Genomic DNA, 24812 nt, shown 5'->3' on the forward strand with positions numbered 1-24812 from the left:
GCCTGGCCGCGGACGAGCAGGTGACAATGACATGGGGACAGTGTGGGGACACGGGGACATCATCCCCATGTTCGCCAGCCTGGCCGCGGACGAGCAGGTGACAATGACATGGGGACAGTGTGGGGACAGTGTGGGGACACGGGGACATCATCCCCATGTTCGCCAGCCTGGCCGCGGACGAGCAGGTGACAATGACATGGGGACAGTGTGGGGACACGGGGACATCATCCCCATGTTCGCCAGCCTGGCTGCGGACGAGCAGGTGACAATGACATGGGGACAGTGTGGGGACATGGGGACAGTGTGGGGACACGGGGACATCATCCCCATGTTCGCCAGCCTGGCCGCGGACGAGCAGGTGACAATGACATGGGGACATGGGGACACGGGGACATCATCCCCATGTTCGCCAGCCTGGCCGCGGACGAGCAGGTGACAATGACATGGGGACAGTGTGGGGACAATGTGGGGACACGGGGACATCATCCCCATGTTCGCCAGCCTGGCCGCGGACGAGCAGGTGACAATGACATGGGGACAATGTGGGGACACGGGGACATCATCCCTATGTTCGCCAGCCTGGCCGCGGACGAGCAGGTGACAATGACATGGGGACAGTGTGGGGACACGGGGACATCATCCCCATGTTCGCCAGCCTGGCCGCGGACGAGCAGGTGACAATGACATGGGGACAGTGTGGGGACACGGGGACATCATCCCCATGTTCGCCAGCCTGGCCGCGGACGAGCAGGTGACAATGACATGGGGACATGGGGACAGTGTGGGGACATGGGGACATCATCCCCATGTTCGCCAGCCTGGCCGCCGCCGAGCAGGTGACAATGACATGGGGACAATGTGGGGACACGGGGACATCATCCCCATGTTCGCCAGCCTGGCCGCGGACGAGCAGGTGACAATGACATGGGGACAATGTGGGGACACGGGGACATCATCCCCATGTTCGCCAGCCTGGCCGCGGACGAGCAGGTGACAATGACATGGGGACAATGTGGGGACACGGGGACATCATCCCCATGTTCGCCAGCCTGGCCGCGGACGAGCAGGTGACAATGACATGGGGACAATGTGGGGACACGGGGACATCATCCCCATGTTCGCCAGCCTGGCCGCGGACGAGCAGGTGACAATGACATGGGGACAATGTGGGGACAGTGTGGGGACACGGGGACATCATCCCCATGTTCGCCAGCCTGGCCGCGGACGAGCAGGTGACAATGACATGGGGACAGTGTGGGGACAGTGTGGGGACACGGGGACATCATCCCCATGTTCGCCAGCCTGGCCGCAGATGAGCAGGTGACAATGACATGGGGACATGGGGACAGTGTGGGGACACGGGGACATCATCCCCATGTTCGCCAGCCTGGCCGCCGACGAGCAGGTGACAATGACATGGGGACAATGTGGGGACACGGGGACATCATCCCCATGTTCGCCAGCCTGGCCGCGGACGAGCAGGTGACAATGACATGGGGACAATGTGGGGACATGGGGACACGGGGACATCATCCCCATGTTCGGCAGCCTGGCCGCGGACGAGCAGGTGACAATGACATGGGGACAATGTGGGGACATGGGGACAGAGCTGGCACCTTGTGGTGCCGCTGGCTCCTTCTGGGGACCCTGGGAGGCTCCGGGGACAGCGGGGACCCGCTGGGGACATTGGGGACGTTGGGCCCCCCAGCCAACGTCACCCCCCTTGTCCCCCCATGTCCCCCATGTCTCCCCCGTTGTCCCCATGTCCCCGTTGTCCCCCCGTGTCCCCGCTGTCCCCTCCGTCCCCGTGTCCCCCATGTCCCCCCCATTGTCCCCATGTCCCCCATGTCTCCCCCCTTGTCCCCATGTGCCCCCCCGTTGTCCCCCCGTGTCCCCGCTGTCCCCTCCATCCCCATGTCCCCCCGTTGTCCCCATGTCCCCCCCATTGTCCCCATGTCCCCCCGTGTCCCCGTTGTCCCCGTGTCCCCATGTCCCCCCGTGTCCCCATGTCCCCCCGTTGTCCCCATGTCCCTGTTGCCCCCCCGTTGTCCCCACGTCCCCCCGCTGTCCCCTCCGTCCCCGTGTCCCCCGTCTCCCCCGTTGTCCTCATGTCCCCCCATGTCCCCCCATTGTCCCCATGTCCCCCCCGTGTCCCCGCTGTCCCCTCTGTCCCCGTGTCCCCCATGTCCCCCCGTGTCCCCGTTGTCCCCATGTCCCCTCCATGTCCCCCCATGTCCCCGTCGTCCCCATGTCCCCCCATGTCCCCCCGTTGTCCCCATGTCCCCCCATGTCCCCCCGTTGTCCCCATGTCCCCCGTTGTCCCCGTGTCCCCCATGTCCCCCGTTGTCCCCATGTCCCCCCTGTCTCCCCGTGTCTCCCCCGTGTCCCCCATGTCCCCCCCGCTGTCCCCTCCGTCCCCATGTCCCCCATGTCCCCCCGTGTCCCCATGTCCCCCCGTTGTCCCCATGTCCCCGTTGTCCCCATGTCCCCCATGTCCCCCCCTGTTGTCCCCCCGTGTCCCCGCTGTCCCCTCCGTCCCCGTGTCCCCCATGTCCCCCCGTTGTCCCCATGTCCCCCGTTGTCCCCATGTCCCCCCCTGTTGTCCCCCCATGTCCCCGTTGTCCCCATGTCCTCCCGTTGTCCCCCCGTGTCTGCATTGTCCCCATGTCCCCCGTTGTCCCCATGTCCCCCCCTGTTGTCCCCCCGTGTCCCCACTGTCCCCTCCGTCCCTGTGTCCCCCATGTCCCCCCATGTCCCCTCCATGTCCCCCCATGTCCCCCCGTTATCCCCATGTCCCCCCCGTGTCCCCGCTGTCCCCTCCGTCCCCGTGTCCCCCATGTCCCCCATTGTCCCCATGTCCCCCCATGTCCCCCCGTTCCTCCCATTGTCCCCATGTCCCCTCCGTTGTCCCCATGTCCCCCCCCGTCCCCGCTGTCCCCTCTGTCCCCGTGTCCCCCATGTCCCCCTATGTCCCCCCGTTGTCCCCCCATGTCCCCCATGTCTCCCCCGTGTCCCCCATGTCCCCCCGTTGTCCCCATGTCCCCGTTATCCCCATGTCCCCCCCGTGTCCCCTCTGTCCCCGTGTCCCCCATGTCCCCCCCATTGTCCCCATGTCCCCCCCATTGTCCCCATGTCCCCCCATGTCCCCGTTGTCCCCATGTCCCCTGGTTGTCCCCATGTCCCCCCATGTCCCCCGTTGTCCCCATGTCCCCCCGTTGTCCCCGTTGTCCCCATGTCCCCCCGTTGTCCCCATGTCCCCCCATGTCCCCATGTCCCCCCATGTCCCCCCATGTCCCCCGTTGTCCCCATGTCCCCCCATGTCCCCCCATGTCCCCCCATGTCCCCCGTTGTCCCCATGTCCCCCGTTGTCCCCGTTGTCCCCCAGGACTCCGTCCGCCTCCTGGCCGTCGAGGCCTGCGTCTCCATCGCGCAGCTGCTGCCGCCGGAGGAGCTGGAGGGGCTGGTGCTGCCCACGCTGCGCGGGGCGGCCGAGGACAAGTCCTGGCGCGTGCGCTACATGGTGGCCGACAAGTTCACCGAGGTGACAGGGGACATTGGGGACACGTTGGGGACACGTTGGGGACACGGGGAGAACGGGGGCGCCGAGAAACCCCAGGGAACGGGGACACGTTGGGGACATTGGGGACATGGGGACACATTGGGGACACATTGGGGACATGGGGACACGACGGGGAGAACGGGGGCGCCGAGAAACCCCGGGAAACGGGGACACATGGGGACATGGGGACACGTTGGGGACATGGGGACACATTGGGGACATGGGGACACAGGGACACAGGCGCTACATGGTGGCCGACAAGTTCACCGAGGTGACAGGGGACAATGGGGACACCGGGGGGACACGGGGACGTGACGGGGGGAACGGGGGCGCCGAGAAACCCCAGGGAACGGGGACACGTTGGGGACATGGGGACACGTTGGGGACACGTTGGGGACACAGGGACACGGGCGCTACATGGTGGCCGACAAGTTCACCGAGGTGACAGGGGACAATGGGGACACGGGGGGGACACGTTGGGGACACGGGGACACGTTGGGGACACATTGGGGACACGTTGGGGACACTTGGGGGACTCTGGGGACACGTTGGGGACATGGGGACACGTTGGGGACATGGGGACACAGGGACACGGGTGCTACATGGTGGCCGACAAGTTCACCGAGGTGACAGGGGACATTGGGGACACGGGGGGGACATGGGGAGGTGACGGGGAGAACGGGGGCGCCGAGAAACCCCGGGGAACGGGGACACGTTGGGGACATGGGGACATGTTGGGGACACGTTGGGGACATGGGGACACAGGCACACGGGCGCTACATGGTGGCCGACAAGTTCACCGAGGTGACAGGGGACAACGGGGACACCGGGGGGACACGGGGAGGTGACGGGGGGAACGGGGACGCTGAGAAACCCTGGGAAACGGGGACACGTTGGGGACATTGGGGACACGTTGGGGACACGGGGACATGTTGGGGACATGGGGACACATTGGGGACATGGGGACACGTTGGGGACACGAGGGGGGCCCCGGGGACACGTTGGGGACATGGGGACACGTTGGGGACATGGGGACACAGGGACACGGGCGCTACATGGTGGCCGACAAGTTCACCGAGGTGACAGGGGACATTGGGGACACGTTGGGGACACGGGGAGGTGACGGGGGGAACGGGGGCGCCAAGAAACCCCGGGAAACGGGGACACATTGGGGACATGGGGACACGTTGGGGACACGTTGGGGACACGAGGGGGGCGTTGGGGACATTGGGGACACGTTGGGGACATGGGGACACAGGGACACGGGCGCTACATGGTGGCCGACAAGTTCACTGAGGTGACAGGGGACATTGGGGACACCGGGGGGACACGTTGGGGACACGACTGGGAGAATGGGGGCACCGAGAAACCCCGGGAAACGGGACACGTTGGGGACATGGGGACACGTTGGGGACACATTGGGGACATGGGGACACGTTGGGGACATGGGGACACATTGGGGACATGGGGACACGACGGGGGGAACGGGGACGCCGAGAAACCCCAGGAAACGGGGACACGTTGGGGACATGGGGACACGTTGGGGACATGGGGACACAGGGACACGGGCGCTACATGGTGGCTGACAAGTTCACCGAGGTGACAGGGGACAATGGGGACACCGGGGGGACACGTTGGGGACACGGGGAGAACGGGGGCGCCAAGAAACCCCGGGGAACGGGGACACATTGGGGACATGGGGACACAGGGACACGGGCGCTACATGGTGGCCGATAAGTTCACCGAGGTGACAGGGGACAATGGGGACACCGGGGGGACACGTTGGGGACACGGGGAGAACGGGGGCGCCAAGAAACCCCGGGAAACGGGGACACGTTGGGGACATTGGGGACATGGGGACACGTTGGGGACATTGGGGACACGTTGGGGACATGGGGACATGACGGGGGGAACGGGGACGCCGAGAAACCCCAGGACACGGGGACACACTGGGGACATGGGGACACATTGGGGACACGCTGGGGACACTTGGGGGACTCTGGGGACACGTTGGGGACATGGGGACACGTTGGGGACATGGAGACACAGGGACACGTGTGCTACATGGTGGCCGACAAGTTCACCGAGGTGACAGGGGACAATGGGGACATTGGGGGGACACGGGGAGGTGACGGGGGGAACGGGGGCGCCGAGAAACCCCGGGGAACGGGGACACGTTGGGGACATTGGGGACACAGGGACACGTTGGGGACACGTTGGGGACATGGGGACACAGGGACACGGGCGCTACATGGTGGCCGACAAGTTCACCGAGGTGACAGGGGACAATGGGGACACCGGGGGGACACGGGGAGGTGACGGGGGGAACGGGGGCGCCGAGAAACCCCGGGGAACGGGGACACGTTGGGGACATGGGGACACGTTGGGGACATGGGGACACAGGGACACGGGCGCTACATGGTGGCCGACAAGTTCACCGAGGTGACAGGGGACAGCGGGGACACGGGGGGGACACGGGGACGTGACGGGGAGAACGGGGACGCCGAGAAACCCCGGGGAACGGGGACACGTTGGGGACATGGGGACACGTTGGGGACATTAGGGACACATTGGGTACACACTGGGGACATTGGGGACATGTTGGGGACACGTTGGGGACATGGGGACACATTGGGGACAAGGGGACACATTGGGGACACGCTGGGGATATGGGGACACAGAGTGGGGACGCAGGGGCCACCACGATGTCCCCAATGTCCCCAGCTGCAACGGGCCGTGGGCCCCGAGATCACCATGGAGGGACACCAGGGACACTGGGGACATAGGGACGCACTTGGGGGGACATGGGGACACAGAATGGGGACACGGGGGCCACCGCGGTGTCCCCAATGTCCCAAATGTCCCCAGCTGCAACGGGCCGTGGGCCCCGAGATCACCATGGAGGAACATTGGGGACATGGGGACACATTGGGAACACTGGGGACATGGAGACACATTAGGGACATGAGAACACATTGGGGGACATGGGGACACAGAGGGGGGACACGGGGGCCACCGCAATGTCCCCAATGTCCCCAATGTCCCCAGCTCCAACGCGCCGTGGGCCCCGAGATCACCAAGAGCGACCTGGTCCCGGCCTTCCAGAACCTCATGAAGGACTGCGAGGCCGAGGTGCGCGCGGCCGCCTCGCACAAGGTCAAAGGTCAGCGCGCGTCACCCCGCGTCACCCCCGCGTGTCACCGGTGTCACCTCCCCCGCTCACCGGTGTCACCTCCCTGGTGTCCCCAGAGTTCTGCGAGAACCTGGCGCCCGAGTGCCGCGAGGCCGTCATCATGGGGCAGATCCTGCCCTGCATCAAGGTGGGGACGTTGGGGACGTTGGGGACAGCGCGGGGACATTGGGGACACTGGGGACACTGGGGGGATGTGGGGGTGCGGGGGGATGTGGGGACACTGGGGGGACTTGGGGACTTGGGGGTGCTCTGGGCTGGGGAACCCCCATGAGAACATCCATGGGGCCACCACCATGATGTCCCCAACGTCATGGGGACACCTTGGGGACACCTTGGGGACACACTGGAGAACCCTCATGAGAACATCCATGGGGCCACCACCATGATGTCCCCAATGTCATGGAGACACCTTGGGGACACACTGGAGAACCCCCATGGGGACACCATGGGGACCCCCAAAGATGTCCCCAACGCTATGGGGACCCCCTGGGGACGCCCCAATGACATCCTAATATCATGGGGACACTCCAGTGATGTCCCTAATGTCATGGGGACACTCTGGGGACAGTGTGGGCTGGGGAACCCCCATGAGAACATGCATGGGGCCACCACCATGATGTCCCCAACGTCATTGGGACCCCTGGGACACCCCCATGATGTCCCCAATGTCATGGGGACACCTTGGGGAGACCCCAATGATGTCCCTAATGGTGTGGGGACACCCCAATGACGTCCCCAATCTCATGGGGACACCCTGGGGACACTGTGGGCTGGAGAACCCTCATGAGAACATCCACGGAGCCACCACCACAATGTCCCCAACATCATGGGGACACCTTGGGGACACCCCAGTGATGTCCCCAATGGTCTGGGGACACCCCAATGACGTCCCCAATGTCACGGGGACACCCTGGAGACAGTGTAGGCTGGAGAACCCTCATGAGAACATCCATGGGGCCACCACCATAATGTCCCCAAGATCATGGGGACACCTTGGGGACACCCCAAGGATGTCCCTCTTGGTGTGGGGACACCCCAATGACGTCCCCAATCTCATGGGGACGCCCTGGGGACACTGTAGGCTGGAGAACCCTCATGAGAACATCCATGGGGCCACCACCACAATGTCCCCAACATCATGGGGACACCTTGGGGACACCCCAGTGATGTCCCCAATGGTGTGGGGACACCCCAATGACGTCCCCAATGTCACGGGGACACCCTGGGGACACTGTAGGCTGGAGAACCCTCATGAGAACATCCATGGGGCCACCACCATAATGTCCCCAACGTCATGGGGACACCTTGGGGACACCCCAATGATGTCCCCAATGACATGGGGACCCCCTGGGGAGACCCCAATGATGTCCCCAATGGTGTGGGGACACCCCAATGACGTCCCCAATGTCACGGGGACACCCTGGGGACACCGTGGGCTGGAGAATCCTCATGAGAACATCCACGGGGCCACCACCATGATGTCCCCAATGTCATGGGGACACCTTGGGGACACCCCAAGGATGTCCCTATTGGTGTGGGGACACCCCAATGACGTCCCCAATCTCATGGGGACACCCTGGGGACACTGTGGGCTGGAGAACCCCCATGAGAACATCCATGGGGCCACCACCATAATGTCCCCAAGATCACGGGGACACCTTGGGGACACCGTGGGCTGGAGAACCCCCATGAGAACCCCCATGGGGCCACCACCACAATGTCCCCAACATCGTGACAACTTGGGGACACCGTGGGCTGGAGAAGCCCCACGGGGGCGCCCCGGGGGCCGGTGTCCCCAACGTCCCCGCGTGTCCCCGCGCAGGAGCTGGTGTCGGACGCCAACCAGCACGTGAAGTCGGCGCTGGCCTCGGTCATCATGGGGCTGTCCCCCATCCTGGGCAAGGAGAACACGGTGGAGCATCTGCTGCCGCTGTTCCTGGCGCAGCTCAAGGACGAGGTGACGGCGCGGGGACACCGTGACAGCGCGGGGACATCGCGGTGACATCATGGGGATGACGTGGTGACATCGCGGGGACACCGTGACAGCGCGGGGACATCGCGGTGACATCATGGGGGTGTTGCGGTGACATCGTGGGGGCCTCACGGTGACATCGTGACATCGCGGGGATGTCGCGATGACATCACGGGGGCGTCGCGGTGACATCATGACATCGTGGGGATGTCGCGGTGACATCGTGACATCATGGGGACGTCACGGTGACATCATGGGGATGTTGCGGTGACATCATGGGGATGTTGCGGTGACATCGTGGGGGCGTCACGGTGACATCGTGGCATCGGGGATGCCGTGGTGACATCACGGGGATGTCGCGGTGACATCATGGGGACATCGCGGTGACATCGTGACATCATGGGGATGTCGTGGTGACATCGTGGGGACGTCATGGTGACATCGTGACATCAGGAGGACGCCGTGGTGACATCACGGGGACGTCACGGTGACATCATGGGGACGTCACGGTGACATCATGACATCATGGGGATGTTGCGGTGACATCGTGGGGGCGTCACGGTGACGTCGTGACATCAGGGGGATGCCACGGTGACATCACGAGGATGTCGCGGGGACATCACAGGGGCGTCAGGGTGACATCATGAGATCGGGGGATGTCGTGGTGACATCACGGGGGCGTCACGGTGACATCGTGGGGACGTCGCAGTGACATCACGACATCGTGGGGGCATCACGGTGACATCGTGACATCAGGGGGATGTGGTGACATCGCGGGGATGTCGCGGTAACATCATGGGGACATCGTGGTGACATCATGACATCGTGGGGGCGTCATGGTGACATCATGGGGGCATCATGGTGACATTGTGACATCAGGAGGACGCCGTGGTGACATCGTGGGGGTGCCGTGGTGACATCGTGGGGGCCTCACGGTGACATCGTGACATCATGGGGATGCCGTGGTGACATTGCGGGGATGTCGCAGTGACATCATGGGGACATCGCGGTGACATCACGACATCGTGGAGATGTTGCGGTGACATCGTGGGGGCGTCACGGTGACATCGTGACATCATGGGGATGCCGTGGTGACATCGTGGGGGCGTCACGGTGACATCGTGACATCAGGGGGATGCTGTGGTGACATCATGGGGGCGTCGCGGTAACATCATGGGGACATCGTGGTGACATCGTGACATTGTGGGGACGTCACGGTGACATCGTGGGGGCACCGCGGTGACATCACGGTGACATCATGGGGATGCCGTGGTGACATCGCGGGGATGTCGCGATAACGTCATAGGGATGTCACGGTGACATCATGGGGACGTCGCGGTGACATCATGACATCGTGGGGATGTTGCGGTGACATCATGGGGGCGTCATGGTGACATCATGGGGACGTCGCGGTGACATCATGACATCGCGGGGACATCGCGACATCATGGGGCTGTTGCGGGGGCGTCGCGGGGGCGTCATGGTGACATCGCGAGGACATCGGGGTGACATTGCTGTGACATCGTGGGGGCGTTGTGGTGACATCACGATGTTGTGGTGACATCACGAGGACATCGGGGTGACGTTGCCGTGACATCGTGGGGGCGTCGCGGTGACATCACAATGACACGATATCGCGGGGACGTCACGGTGACGTCGTGGGGGTGTTGCGGTGACGTTGCGGTGACGTCACAGTGACATCACAATGACATCGCGGGGGCGTCACGGTGACATCGTGGGGGTGTCGCAGTGACGTTGCGGTGACGTCACAGTGACATCGTGATATCGTGGGGGTGTCACGGTGACATTGTGGGGGCGTCGTGGTGATGTCGTGGTGACATTGTGAGGATGTGGTGACATCACAATGACATCACGACATTGCGGGGGCGTCACGGTGACATCGCGGGGGCGTCACGGTGACATCGTGACATCGTGGGGGGTGTTGTGTTGACATCACGACATTGCGGTGACGTCGCGGTGACGTCGCGGTGACATCACAATGACATCACGACATCGCGGGGGTGTCATGGTGACATCGTGGGGGCGTCGCGGTGACATCGTGACATCGTGGGGGGTGTCGCGGTGACATCACGACGTTGCGATGACATCGCGAGGACGTCGCGGTGACGTCGCGGTGACGTCACAATGACATCACGACATCGCGGGGGCGTCACGGTGACATCGTGGGGGCGTCGCGGTGATATCGTGACATCGTGGGGGGTGTTGTGTTGACATCACGACATTGCGGTGACATCGCGGTGACGTCGCGGTGACATCACAATGACATCACGACATCGCGGGGGCGTCGCGGTGACATCAGGACATCGCGGGAGCGTCATGGTGACATCACGACGTTGCGGTGACATCGCGAGGACGTCGCGGTGACGTCGCGGTGACATCACAGTCACATCACGACATCGCGGGGGTGTCGCGGTGACATTGTGGGGGCGTCGCTGTGACATCACGGCGTTGCGGTGACATCGTGAGGACGTCACGGTGACATCACAATGACACACGATATCGCGGGGGCGTCACGGTGACATCGTGGGGGTGTTGCGGTGACATCGCGACGTTGCGGTGACATCGCGAGGACGTCGCGGGGGCGTCGCGGTGACATTGCGGTGACGTCGCGGTGACATCACAATGACATCGCGGGGGTGTCACGGTGACATCGTGGGGGTGTCGCGGTGACGTTGCGGTGACGTCACAGTGACATCGTGATATCGTGGGGGTGTCACGGTGACATTGTGGGGGCGTCGTGGTGATGTCGCGGTGACATTGTGAGGACGTCGCGGTGATATCACAATGACATCACGACATTGCGGGGGCGTCACGGTGACATCGCGGGGGCGTCACGGTGACATCGTGACATCGTGGGGGTGTTGTGTTGACATCACGATGTTGCGGTGACATCGCGAGGACGTCGCGGTGACGTCGCGGTGACATCACAGTCACATCACGACATCGCGGGGGCGTCGCGGTGACATTGTGGGGGCATCGCTGTGACATCACGACGTTGCGGTGACATCGTGAGGACGTTGCGGTGACGTCACAATGACATCACGACGTCGCGGGGGCGTCACAATGACATCACGACATCGCGGGGGCGTCACGGTGACCTCGTGTTGCGGTGACATCACGACGTTGCGGTGACGTCGCGGTGACATCACAATGACATCACGACATCGCGGGGGCGTCGCGGTGACATCGCGGGGGCGTCGCGGTGACATCGTGGGGCGTCGCGGTGACATCACGACGTTGCGGTGACGTCGCGGTGACATCACAATGACATCACGACATCGCGGGGGCGTCGCGGTGACATCATGGGGGCGTGGCGGTGACGTCACGCTGACGTCACGCCGCTGTCCCCGCAGTGCCCCGAGGTGCGCCTCAACATCATCTCCAACCTGGACTGCGTCAACGAGGTCATCGGCATCCGGCAGTTGTCACAGTCGCTGCTCCCGGCCATCGTGGAGCTGGCCGAGGACGCCAAGTGGCGCGTGCGGCTCGCCATCATCGAGTACATGCCCCTGCTGGCCGGCCAGCTGGTGAGTGGGGACACGTTGGGGACACTGGGGACATCAGGGACACGTGGGGACATCACGGGGAGAACGGGGACGCTGAGAAACCCCGGGAAATGGGGACACGTTGGGGACACGTTGGGGACATTGGGGACACGTTGGGGACATGGGGACGCGTGCGGCTCGCCATCATTGAGTACATGCCCCTGCTGGCGGGACAGCTGGTGAGTGGGGACATTGGGGACATCGGGGGGACACGAGGACATCATGGGGAGAACGGGGACGCTGAAAAACCCCGGGAAACGGGGACACGTTGGGGACATGGGGACACGTTGGGGACATGGGGACACACTGGGGACATGGGGACGCGTGCGACTCGCCATCATCGAGTACATGCCCCTGCTGGCGGGACAGCTGGTGAGTGGGGACACGTTGGGGACATTGGGGGGACACGAGGACATCATGGTGAGAACGGGGACGCTGAAAAACCCCGGGAAACGGGGACACGTTGGGGACATGGGGACACATTGGGGACACCTGGGGGACACCGGGGACACGCTGGGGACACGCTGGGGACATGTGGGGGACACTGGGGACACGTTGGGGACACGGGGACGCGTGCGGCTCGCCATCATGGAGTACATGCCCCTGCTGGCGGGCCAGCTGGTGAGTGGGGACACGCTGGGGACATTGGGGACATCGGGGACACGTGGGGACGTCACGGGGAGAACGGGGAGGCTGAAAAACCCCGGGAAATGGGGACACATTGGGGACATGGGGACATGTGGGGGACATTGGGGACACGTTGGGGACATGGGGACACGTTGGGGACATATGGGGGACACTGGGGGCACATTTGGGACATTGGGGACATGTTGGGGACACTGGGGACACGTTGGGGACATGTGGGGGACACTGGGGGCACATTGGGGACATGGGGACACGTTGGGGACATGGGGACGCGTGCGGCTCGCCATCGTCGAGTACATGCCCCTGCTGGCGGGCCAGCTGGTGAGTGGGGACACGTTGGGGACATTGGGGACACGTGGGGGACATGGGGACATCATGATGAGAACGGGGACGCCGAGAAACCCTGGGAAATGGGGACACGTTGGGGACACGTTGGGGACATTTGGGACATGTTGGGGACATGGGGACATGTGGGGGACACTGGGGACACATTGGGGACACGTTAGGGACATGTGGGGGAAACGGGGACACGTTGGGGACACGTTGGGGACATGGGGACACGTGGGGGACACTGGGACACATTGGGGTCACGTTGGGGACATGGGGACGCGTGCGGCTCGCCATCATCGAGTACATGCCCCTGCTGGCGGGACAGCTGGTGAGTGGGGACACATTGGGGACATCGGGGACACGTGGGGGACATGGGGACATCATGGGGAGAACGGGGACGCCAAGAAACCCCGGGAAATGGGGACACGTTGGGGACATGGGGACGCGTGCGGCTCGCCATCATCGAGTACATGCCCCTGCTGGCCGGCCAGCTGGTGAGTGGGGACACGTTGGGGACATTGGGGACATCGGGGACACGTGGGGACGTCACGGGGAGAACGGGGACGCCGAGAAACCCCAGGAAACGGGGACACGTTGGGGACATGGGGACACGTTGGGGACACTGGGGACACATTGGGGACACGTTAGGGAAATGTGGGGGAAACGGGGACACATTGGGGACACATTGGGGACATGGGGACGCGTGCGGCTCGCCATCATCGAGTACATGCCCCTGCTGGCGGGACAGCTGGTGAGTGGGGACACGTTGGGGACATTGGGGACATCGGGGACACGTGGGGACATCACGGGGAGAACGGGGACGCTGAGAAACCCCGGGAAATGGGGACACGTTGGGGACACGTTGGGGACATGGGGACACGTTGGGGACACGTGGGGGACACGGGGACACGTTGGGGACATGGGGACATGTGGGGGACACTGGGACACGTTGGGGACACGTTGGTGACATTGGGGACGCGTTGGGGACATGTGGGGGACATTGGGGACACGTTGGGGACATGGGGACGCGTGCGGCTCGCCATCATCGAGTACATGCCCCTGCTGGCGGGACAGCTGGTGAGTGGGGACACGTTGGGGACATTGGGGACACGTTGGGGACACGAGGACACAACGAGGAGAACGGGGACGCCGAGAAACCCTGGGAAACGGGGACACGTTGGGGACATATGGGGGACACTGGGGACACATTTGGGACATTGGGGACACGTTGGGGACGTTGGGGACATGTGGGGGACACTGGGACGCGTTGGGGACATGGGGACGCGTGCGGCTCGCCATCATCGAGTACATGCCCCTGCTGGCCGGCCAGCTGGTGAGTGGGGACATGTTGGGGACACTGGGGACACGTGGGGGACATGGGGACATCATGATGAGAACGGGGACGCCGAGAAACCCTGGGAAACGGGGACACGTTGGGGACATTTGGGACACGTTGGGGACATGGGGACATGTGGGGGACACTGGGGACACATTGGGGACACGTGGGGGACATGGGGACATCATGATGAGAACGGGGACGCCGAGAAACCCCGGGAAATGGGGACACATTGGGGACACGTTGGGGACATTTGGGACACGTTGGGGACATGGGGACATGTGGGGGACACTGGGGACACATTGGGGACACGTTAGGGACATGTGGGGGAAACGGGGACACGTTGGGGACACGTTGGGGACATTGGGGACATCGGGGACACGTGGGGACGTCACGGGGAGAACGGGGAGGCTGAAAAACCCCGGGAAACGGGGACACGTTGGGGACACGTTGGGGACATGGGGACGTCACGGGGAGAACGGGGACGCTGAGAAACCCCGGGAGATGGGGACACGTTGGGGACACGTTGGGGACACGTTGGGGACATTGGGACACGTTGGGGACATGCTGGGGACATGTGGGGGACATTGGGGACATGTTGGGGACATGGGGACACGTTGGGGACATGGGGACGCGTGCGGCTCGCCATCATCAAGTACATGCCCCTGCTGGAGGGACAGCTGGTGAGTGGGGACACGTTGGGGACATTGGGGACATCGGGGACACGTGGGGACGTCACGGGGAGAACGGGGACGCCGAGAAACCCTGGGAAACGGGGACACGTTGGGGACATGGGGACATGTGCGGGACACTGGGGACACATTGGGGACACGTTAGGGACATGTGGGGGAAACGGGGACACGTTGGGGACACGTTAGGGACATTGGGGACACGTTGGGGACATGGGGACATCATGGGGAGAACAGGGACGCTGAGAAACCCCGGGAAACGGGGACACGTTGGGGACATTTGGGACACGTGGGGACATTGGGGACACGTTAGGGACATGTGGGGGACACTGGGGACACGTTGGGGACATGGGGACACGTCGGGGACACGTTGGGGACACTGGGGACACATTGGGGACACGTTAGGGACATATGGGGGAAACGGGGACACGTTGGGGACACGTTGGGGACATGGGGACACGTTGGGGACATGGGGACATCATGGGGAGAACGGGGATGCCGAGAAACCCCGGGAAACGGGGACACGTTGGGGACATTTGGGACACGTGGGGACATTGGGGACATCGGGGACATCGGGGACACGTGGGGACGTCACGGGGGGAATGGGGACAGCGAGAAACCCCGTTCCCCCGCAGTTCCGGTTCCGCTCTGGTTCCGGTCAGTTCCGGTTCCGCTCTGGTCGGTTCCGCTCCAGTTCTGGTCGGTTCCGGTACCGCTCCGGTTCCGGTCGGTCCCGGTTCCGGTCCTGGTTCCGGTGGGTCCCGGTTCCGACAGCTCCACTCCAGTCCTGGTTCCACTCTGGTTCCGGCTCCGCTCCGGTTCCGGTCGGTCCCGGTTCCGATGGGTTCCGGTTCTGGTCGGTCCCGGTTCCGGTTGGTCCTGGTTCCGGTTAGTCCCGGTTCCGGTCCCGGTTCTGGTTCCAGTGGGTTCCGGTTCCGACAGCTCCGCTCCGGTCCCAGTCCCGGTTCCAGTCGGTTCTGGTTCTGTTCCGGTTCTGGTCCCGGTTCCGGTGGGTTCCGGTTCCGACGGCTCTGCTCCGGTTCCGGTCCCAGTCCCGGTTCCGGTCGGTCCCGGTCCCGGTTCTGGTGGGTTCCGGTTCTGACGGCTCCGCTCTGGTTCTGGTCCCCATCCCGGTTCCGGTCGGTTCCGGTTCTGACGGCTCCGCTCTGGTTCCGGTCGGTCCTGGTTCCGGTCCTGGTTCCGGTTCCGATGGCTCTGCTCCGGTCCCGGTTCTGGTCCCGGTTCCGGTCCTGGTTCCGGTTCCGACGGCTCCGCTCCGGTTCCGGTCGGTCCCGGTTCCGGTCCCGGTTCCGGTCGGTTCCGGTTCCGACGGCTCCGCTCCGGTTCCGGTCGGTCCCGGTTCTGGTCCTGGTTCCGGTTCCGGTCCCGGTTCCGGTTCCGATGGCTCCGCTCCGGTTCCGGTTGGCCCCGGTTTCGGTTGGTCCCGGTCCCGGTTCTGGTCCCGGTTCCGGTTCCGACGGCTCCGCTCCGGTCCCGGTTCTGGTCCCGGTTCCGGTTCTGGTCCCGGTTCCGGTTCCGACGGCTCCGTTCCGGTTCCGGTCGGTCCCGGTCCCGGTTCTGGTCCCGGTTCCGGTCCCGGTTCCGGTTCCGATGGCTCCGCTCCGGTTCCTGTTGGTCCCGGTTCCGGTCGGTCCCGGTCCTGGTTCCGGTCCCGGTTCTGGTCCCGGTTCCGACGGCTCCACTCCGGTCCCGGTTCCGGTCCTGGTTCCGACGGCTCTGCTCCGGTCCCACTCCGGTCCCGGTTCCGGTCGGTTCCGGTTCCGGTTCTGGTCCCGGTTCCGGTTCCGACGGCTCCGCTCCGGTTCCGGTTCTGGTCGGTCCCGGTTCCGGTCCCGGTCCTGGTTCCGGTTCCGACGGCTCCGCTCCGGTCCCGGTTCTGGTCCCGGTTCCGGTTGGTCCCGGTTCCGGCGGCTCCGCTCCGGTCCCGGTCGGTCCCGGTTCCGGTCGGTCCCGGTTCTGGTTCCGGTCGGTCCCGGTTCCGACGGCTCCGCTCCGGTCCCGGTTCTGGTCCCGGTCCCGGTTCCGGTCGGTTCCGGTTCCGGTCGGTTCCGGTTCTGGTCCCGGTTCCGGTCCCGGTTCCGACGGCTCCGCTCGGTCCCGCAGGGCGTCGAGTTCTTTGACGAGAAGCTGAACTCGCTCTGCATGGCCTGGCTGGTGGATCACGGTGAGGGACAATGGGGACAATGGGGACAGGGGGGACAGGGGGGACGTGGAGGGACATGGGGGGACATGGAGGGGACATGGGGACAATGGGGACATCGAGGGGACAGGGGGGACAGAGGGGACATGGGGACAATGGGGGGACATGGGGACAATGGGGACAGCAAGGGGACAGGGGGGACGTGGAGGGACATGGGGGGACATGGAGGGACATGGGGACAATGGGGGGACATGGGGACAATGAGGACATGGAGGGGACAGGGGGGACATGGAGGGACATGGGGACATTGGGGGACACGGAGGGACATGGAGGGACAATGGGGACATGGGGACAATGGGGACATGGAGGGGACAGGGGGGACAGAGTGGACATGGGGACAATGGGGGGACATAGGGACATGGGGACAGTGGGGACATTGAGGGGACATGGGGACAATGGGGGGACATGGGGACAATGGGGACATCGAGGGGACAGGGGGGACACGGAGGGACATGGGGACAATGGGGACATTGAGGGGACAGGGGGGACATGGAGGGACATGGGGGGACATGGAGGGACATGGGGACAATGGGGGGGACATGGGGACAATGAGGACATTGAGGGGACAGGGGGGACATGGAGGGACATGGGGACAATGGGGACATTGAGGGGACAGGGGGGACAATGGGGACATCGAGGGGACAGGGGGGACAGAAGGGACATGGGGACAATTGGGGGACATGGGGACAATGGGGACATCGGGGGACAGGGGGGACATGGAGGGACATGGGGACAATGGGGGGACATGGGGACAATGGGGACAGCAAGGGGACAGGGGGGACGTGGAGGGACATGGGGGGACACAGAGGGACATGGGGACAATGGGGGGACATGGGGACAATGAGGACATGGAGGGGACAGGGGGGACGTGGAGGGGACATGGGGACAATGGGGACATCAGGGGACAGGGGGACAATGGGGACATGGGGGACAGGGGGGACACGGAGGGACATGGGGACAGTGGGGGGACACAGGGATAATGGGGACAATGGGGACGGGGGGCAGGGGGGACACAGAGGGACACGTGGGAACATGGGGGACACGGGGGGACATGGGGACAATGGGGACAATGGGGACATCGGGGGACAGGGGGCACACGGAGGGGCATGGGGACATCAGGGGACACGGAGGGACATGGAGGGACATGGGGACATCGAGGGGACACGGGGGACGTGGAGGGACATGGGGACAATGGGGGGACATGGGGATAATGGGGACAATGGGGACGGGGGGTGGGGGACACAGAGGGACACGTGGGAACATGGGGGACACGGGGACAATGGGGACACGGAGGGGCATGGGGACAATGGGGACATGGAGGGGCATGGGGACAATGGGGACATGGAGGGACATGGGGACATCGGGGACATGGAGGCACATGGTGGGCACAGGGACAATGAGGACATCAAGGACGGGGGGGACATGGGGGACAATGGGGACATTGGGGGATACGGGGACATGGGGGGACATAGGGGACATGGAGGGACATGGGGGACACGGAGGGACACGGAGGGACATGGGGACATCAGGGGACACGGGGCGACATGGGGACATCGGGGATGGGGGGACATGGGGGATATGGGGGACATGGGGACGCGGGGACAGGGGGACAATGGGGACATGGGGACAAGGGGGGACATGGGGACAAGGGGGGACATGGGGACACCGGCTGCACTTTATGGTGTCCAGGAGACTGTTGAGAGGTCCCAGGTCGGTACCGCTCCGGACGTGTCCCCATGTCCCCATCGTCCCCGTGTCCCCATGTGTCCCCATGTCCCCAACGTCCCCAATGTCCCCAATGTCCCCATGTGTTCCCAATGTCCCTATGTCCCCCCGTCCCCATGTCCCCATTGTTCTCGCATGTCCCCAATGTCCCCATGTCCCCGTGTGTCCCCGTGTCCTCCCATGTCCCCATCGTCGTCGTGTCCCCGTGTGTCCCCAATGTCCCCAGGTGTCCCCGTCCCCACCTGTCCCCATTGTTCTCGTATGTCCCCAATGTCCCCGTGTGTCCCCGTGTCCCCGTGTGTTCCCATGTCCCCATTGTCGTCGTGTCCCCGTGTGTCCCCAATGTCCCTGATATCCCCAACGTCCCCCATGTCCCCAATGTTCCCAACGTCCCCGCTGTCCTCATTGTCCCCTGATGTCCCCGTGTCCCCCCAATATCCCCGTGTGTCCCCAATGTCCCCAATGTCCCCATGTCCCCCCATGTCTCCCCATGTCCCCGCTGTCCCCATGTCCCTGTGTGTCCCCAATGTCCCCATGTCCCCTGATGTCCCCAATGTCCCCTGTGTCCCCGATGTCTCCAATGTCCCCGCTGTCCCCATTGTCCCCATGTCCCCCAATGTCCCCGTGTCCCCCCAATATCCCCACGTGTCCCCGATGTCCCCAATGTCCCCGTGTCCGCCCAATGTTCCTGTGTCCCCGCTGTCCCCAATGTCCCCATGTCCCCCGATGTCCCCAACGCCCCCATTGTCCCCCACGTCCCCAATGTCCCCGATGTCTCCCAACGTCCCCCATGTCCGCAACGTCCCCCATGTCCCCCATGTCCCCAACGTCCCCAACGCCCCCAACGCCCCCATCGTCCCCATTGTCCCCAACGCCCCCATTGTCCCCAATGTCCCCAACGCCCCCATCGTCCCCATTGTCCCCAATGTCCCCATTGTCCCCATTGTCCCCAACGCCCCCATTGTCCCCAATGTCCCCAATGTCCCCAACGCCCCCATCGTCCCCATTGTCCCCATCGTCCCCGTTGTCCCCATTGTCCCCATTGTCCCCTTGTCCCCGCAGTGTACGCCATCCGCGAGGCGGCCACGAGCAACCTGCGGAAGCTGGTGGAGAAGTTTGGCCGGGACTGGGCGCAGGGGGCCATCGTCCCCAAGGTGCTGGCCATGGCGGCCGACCCCAACTACCTGCACCGCATGACCACGCTGTTCTGCGTCAACGTGAGCGCAACACCGCGACGGCCCCGACACCGCCACGGCCCCGACACCGCGACGGCCCCGACACCCCCGAATACCCCGACACCGCGACGGCCCCGACACCGCGACGGCCCCGGATACCCCGACACCCTCGGATACCCCAACACCGCGACAGCCCTGACACCGCGACAGCCCCGGATACCCCGACACCACAACACCCCGACACCGCGACGGCCCCGAAACCCCGACACCCCCGGGACGCGACACCGCGACAGCCCCCGATACCCCGACACTGTGACGGCCCCGACACCGCGACGGCCCCGGATACCCCGACACCACAACACCCCGACACCGCGACGGCCCCGACACCGCGACGGCCCCGGATACCCCGACACCGCGACGGCCCCGACACCGCGACGGCCCCGGATACCCCGACACCACAACACCCCGACACCGCGACGGCCCCGACACCGCGACGGCCCCGACACCCCGACACCCCCGGATACCCCTACACCGCGACGGCCCCGGATACCCCGACACCACAACACCCCTACACCGCGACGGCCCCGACACCGCGATGGCCCCGGATACCCCGACACCCCCGGATACCCCAACACCGTGACAGCCCAACACCCCCGAATACCCCAACAGCCCCGGATACCCCGACACCGCGACGGCCCCGGATACCCCTACACCGTGACAGCCCAACACCCCCGGATACCCCTACACCGCGACGGCCCCGGATACCCCGACACCGCGACGGCCCCGACACCGCGACGGCCCCCGATACCCCAACACCCCCGGATACCCCGACACCGCGACGGCCCCGGATACCCCTACATCGTGACAGCCCAACACCCCCGGATACCCCAACACCGTGACGGCCCCGGATACCCTGACACCGCGACGGCCCCGACACCGCGACGGCCCCGGGACGCGACACCCCCGGATACCCCGACACCCCCGGATACCCCAACACCGTGACAGCCCAACACCCCCAAATACCCCAACAGCCCCGGATACCCCGACACCGTGACAACCCAACACCCCCGGATACCCCTACACCGCGACGGCCCCGACACCGCGACGGCCCCGACACCGCGACGGTCCCAACACTGCGACACCCCCGGATACCCCTACACCGCGACGGCCCCGGATACCCCTACACCGTGACAGCCCAACACCCCCGGATACCCCAACAGCCCCGGATACCCCGACACCGCGACGGCCCCGACACCGCGACGGCCCCAGATACCCCTACACCGTGACACCCCCGGATACCCCTACACCGTGACGGCCCCGGATACCCCTACACCGTGACAGCCCTGGATACCCCTACACCGTGACAGCCCAACACCCCCGGATACCCCTACACCGCGACGGCCCCGGATACCCTGACACCGCGACGGCCCCGACACCGCGACGGCCCCGGGACGCGACACCGCGACAGCCCCCGATACCCCGACACCCCCGGATACCCCAACACCCCCGAATACCCCAACAGCCCCGGATACCCCGACACCGCGACGGCCCCGACACCGCGACGGCCCCGGATACCCCGACACCCCCGGATACCCCTACACCGCGACGGCCCCGGATACCCCTACACCGCGATAGCCCCAACACCGCAACGGCCCCAGACACCCCAACACCCCTGGATACCCCAACACCGTGACAGCCCCGGATACCCCGACACCCCCGGATACCCTGACACCGCAACGGCCCCGGGGCACGACACCGCGACGGCCCCAGACAGCCCCACACCCCCGGATACCCCAACACCGCGACACCCACACCGCGACACCCCCGGATACCCCGACACCGTGACAGCCTCGGGACGCGGCACCGCGACAGCCCTGGATACCCCAACACCCCCAGATACGCCAACACCGCGACACCCTGCGCTGCAACACCGCGACACCCCCGGATACCCCAACACTGCGACATCCTGCGACGCAACACCCCCACGCACACCCCAACACCCCCAGATACCGCAACACCGTAACAGCCCCCGGACAGCCCGACACCCCTGAACACCACGACACCCCCGGATACCCCAACACCGCGACACCCCGCGACGCAACACCCCCCCGGACAGCCCGACACCCCCAGATACCCCAACACCGCGACACCCGCACTGAGACACTCCCACGACGCAACACCGCGACAGCCTGACACCCCCAGATATCCCAACACCGCGACACCCCCGCACCGCAACACCGTGACACCTCCACGCACACCCCAACACCCCCGGATACGCTGACACCCCCGGACACCCCAACAACCCCCGGACATCCCAACACCCCCCAGATACCCCAACACCCCGACAACCCCGGACACCCCCCCGGACACCCTGACACCCCCCGGATACCCTGACACCCCCACGCACACCCCAACAACCCCGTGCACACCCCGACACTCCCAGATACCCCCCGGATACCCCGACAAACCGCGACACCCCCGAACACCCCAACAACCGCGGACACCTCCGGATACCCCGACACCCGTAGACACCCCAACAACCCCGGACACCCCGACACCGCAGACAACCCGACAACCCCCAGACAACCCAACAACCCCCGGACACTGGGGACCTCCCGGACACCCCAACAACCCTGGGACACCCCAACACCCCCGGACACCCCAACAGCTTCCGCACGCCGGGGTCCTCCTGGACACCCTGACAACACCCGGACACCTGGGCCCTTCCCGGACACCTGGGCCCCTTCCCGGACGCCTGGGCCCTTTCCCGGTTTCCTGGGCCCTTCCCGGACTCCTGGGCCCCTTTCCCGGATTCCCAACCCCATTCCCGGATTCCTGGGCCCCTTCCTGGATTCTGGGCCCCTTTCCCAGATTCCTGGCCCTTTCCCGATCCCCTCGGCCCCATTCCCGGACTCCCTTTCCTGTTCCCGCATTCCCAACCCTGTTCCCACGTTCCCGTTCCCGCGTTCCCGGCGCCATTCCCGCATTCCTGTTCCCGCATTCCCTTTCCCATTCCCGCATTCCCGACCCTGTTCCCGCATTCCCGGTGCCGTCCCCGCATTCCTGTTCCCGCATCCCCTTTCCTGTCCCCGCATCCCTTTTCCTGCATCCCCGTTCCCGGATTCCCGGTCCCGTTCCCACATTCCCTTCCCCATTCCCGCATCCCTGTTCCCACATTCCCTTCCCCTTTCCCACATTCCCATCCCCATTCCCACATTCCCATCCCCATTCCCACATTCCCTTCCCCTTTTCCAGCATTCCCGGCATTCCCACATTCCCATCCCCATTCCCACATTCCCATCCCCATTCCCACATTCCCATCCCCATTCCCCCATCCCCATTCCCACATCCCCATCCCCATTCCCACATTCCCATCCCCTTTCCCACATCCCCATCCCCTTTCCCGCATTCCCATCCCCATTCCTGCATCCCCATTCCTGGCATTCCCGGCATTCCCACATTCCCATCCCCTTTCCCGCATTCCCTTCCCCTTTTCCCAGCTTTCCCATCCCCATTCCCGGCATTCCCACATTCCCATCCCCATTCCCACATCCCCATTCCCACATTCACATCCCCATTCCCGCATTCCCATCCCCATTCCCACATCCCCATCCCCATTCCCACATTCCCATCCCCATTCCCACATCCCCATTCCCACATTCCCATCCCCATTCCCACATCCCCATCCCCATTCCCACATTCCCATCCCCATTCCCACATCCCCATTCCCACATTCCCATCCCCATTCCCACATCCCCATCCCCATTCCCACATTCCCATCCCCATTCCCACATCCCCATTCCCACATTCCCATCCCCATTCCCGCATCCCCATCCCCATTCCCACATCCCCATCCCCATTCCCACATCCCCATCCCCATTCCCACATTCCCATCCCCATTCCCCCATCCCCATTCCCACATCCCCATCCCCTTTCCCACATCCCCATTCCCACATTCCCATCCCCTTTCCCACATCCCCATTCCCACATTCCCATCCCCATTCCCACATTCCCATCCCCATTCCCACATTCACATCCCCATTCCCGCATTCCCATCCCCATTCCCACATCCCCATCCCCATTCCCACATCCCCATCCCCATTCCCGCATCCCCATTCCCACATTCCCATCCCCTTTCCCACATCCCCATTCCCACATTCCCATCCCCATTCCCACATCCCCATCCCCATTCCCACATCCCCATCCCCATTCCCACATTCCCATCCCCATTCCCACGTCCCCATCCCCATTCCCACGTCCCCATCCCCATTCCCACATCCCCATCCCCATTCCCACATTCCCATCCCCATTCCCACATTCCCATCCCCTTTCCCACATTCCCATCCCCATTCCCACATTCCCATTCCCACATTCCCATCCCCATTCCCACGTCCCCATCCC

The 24812-nt window shown here is 64.6% G+C and overlaps 1 protein-coding gene across 1 annotated transcript in view; it reads left to right on the forward strand.

Moving 5' to 3' along the window:
• Positions 1 to 24812, forward strand: part of LOC148590517 (uncharacterized) — a gene marked incomplete at its 3' end in the record, with an annotated part of 43161 nt that overhangs the window by 12754 nt on the left and 5595 nt on the right. Inside the window, exons 6-12 of the mRNA XM_088538968.1 lie at positions 3386 to 3541; positions 6608 to 6722; positions 6809 to 6879; positions 8575 to 8709; positions 12099 to 12272; positions 17415 to 17475; positions 20299 to 20453. Of these exons, the coding sequence (XP_088395094.1) occupies positions 3386 to 3541; positions 6608 to 6722; positions 6809 to 6879; positions 8575 to 8709; positions 12099 to 12272; positions 17415 to 17475; positions 20299 to 20453 (867 nt within the window). The remainder of the gene's footprint in view (positions 1 to 3385; positions 3542 to 6607; positions 6723 to 6808; positions 6880 to 8574; positions 8710 to 12098; positions 12273 to 17414; positions 17476 to 20298; positions 20454 to 24812) is intronic.

Source organism: Tinamus guttatus, unplaced genomic scaffold, assembly GCF_059628265.1.
Source record: "Tinamus guttatus ecotype Peru unplaced genomic scaffold, ASM5962826v1 Tinamus_guttatus_pri_ptg001300l, whole genome shotgun sequence".
Taxonomy (NCBI): Eukaryota; Metazoa; Chordata; class Aves; order Tinamiformes; family Tinamidae; genus Tinamus; species Tinamus guttatus.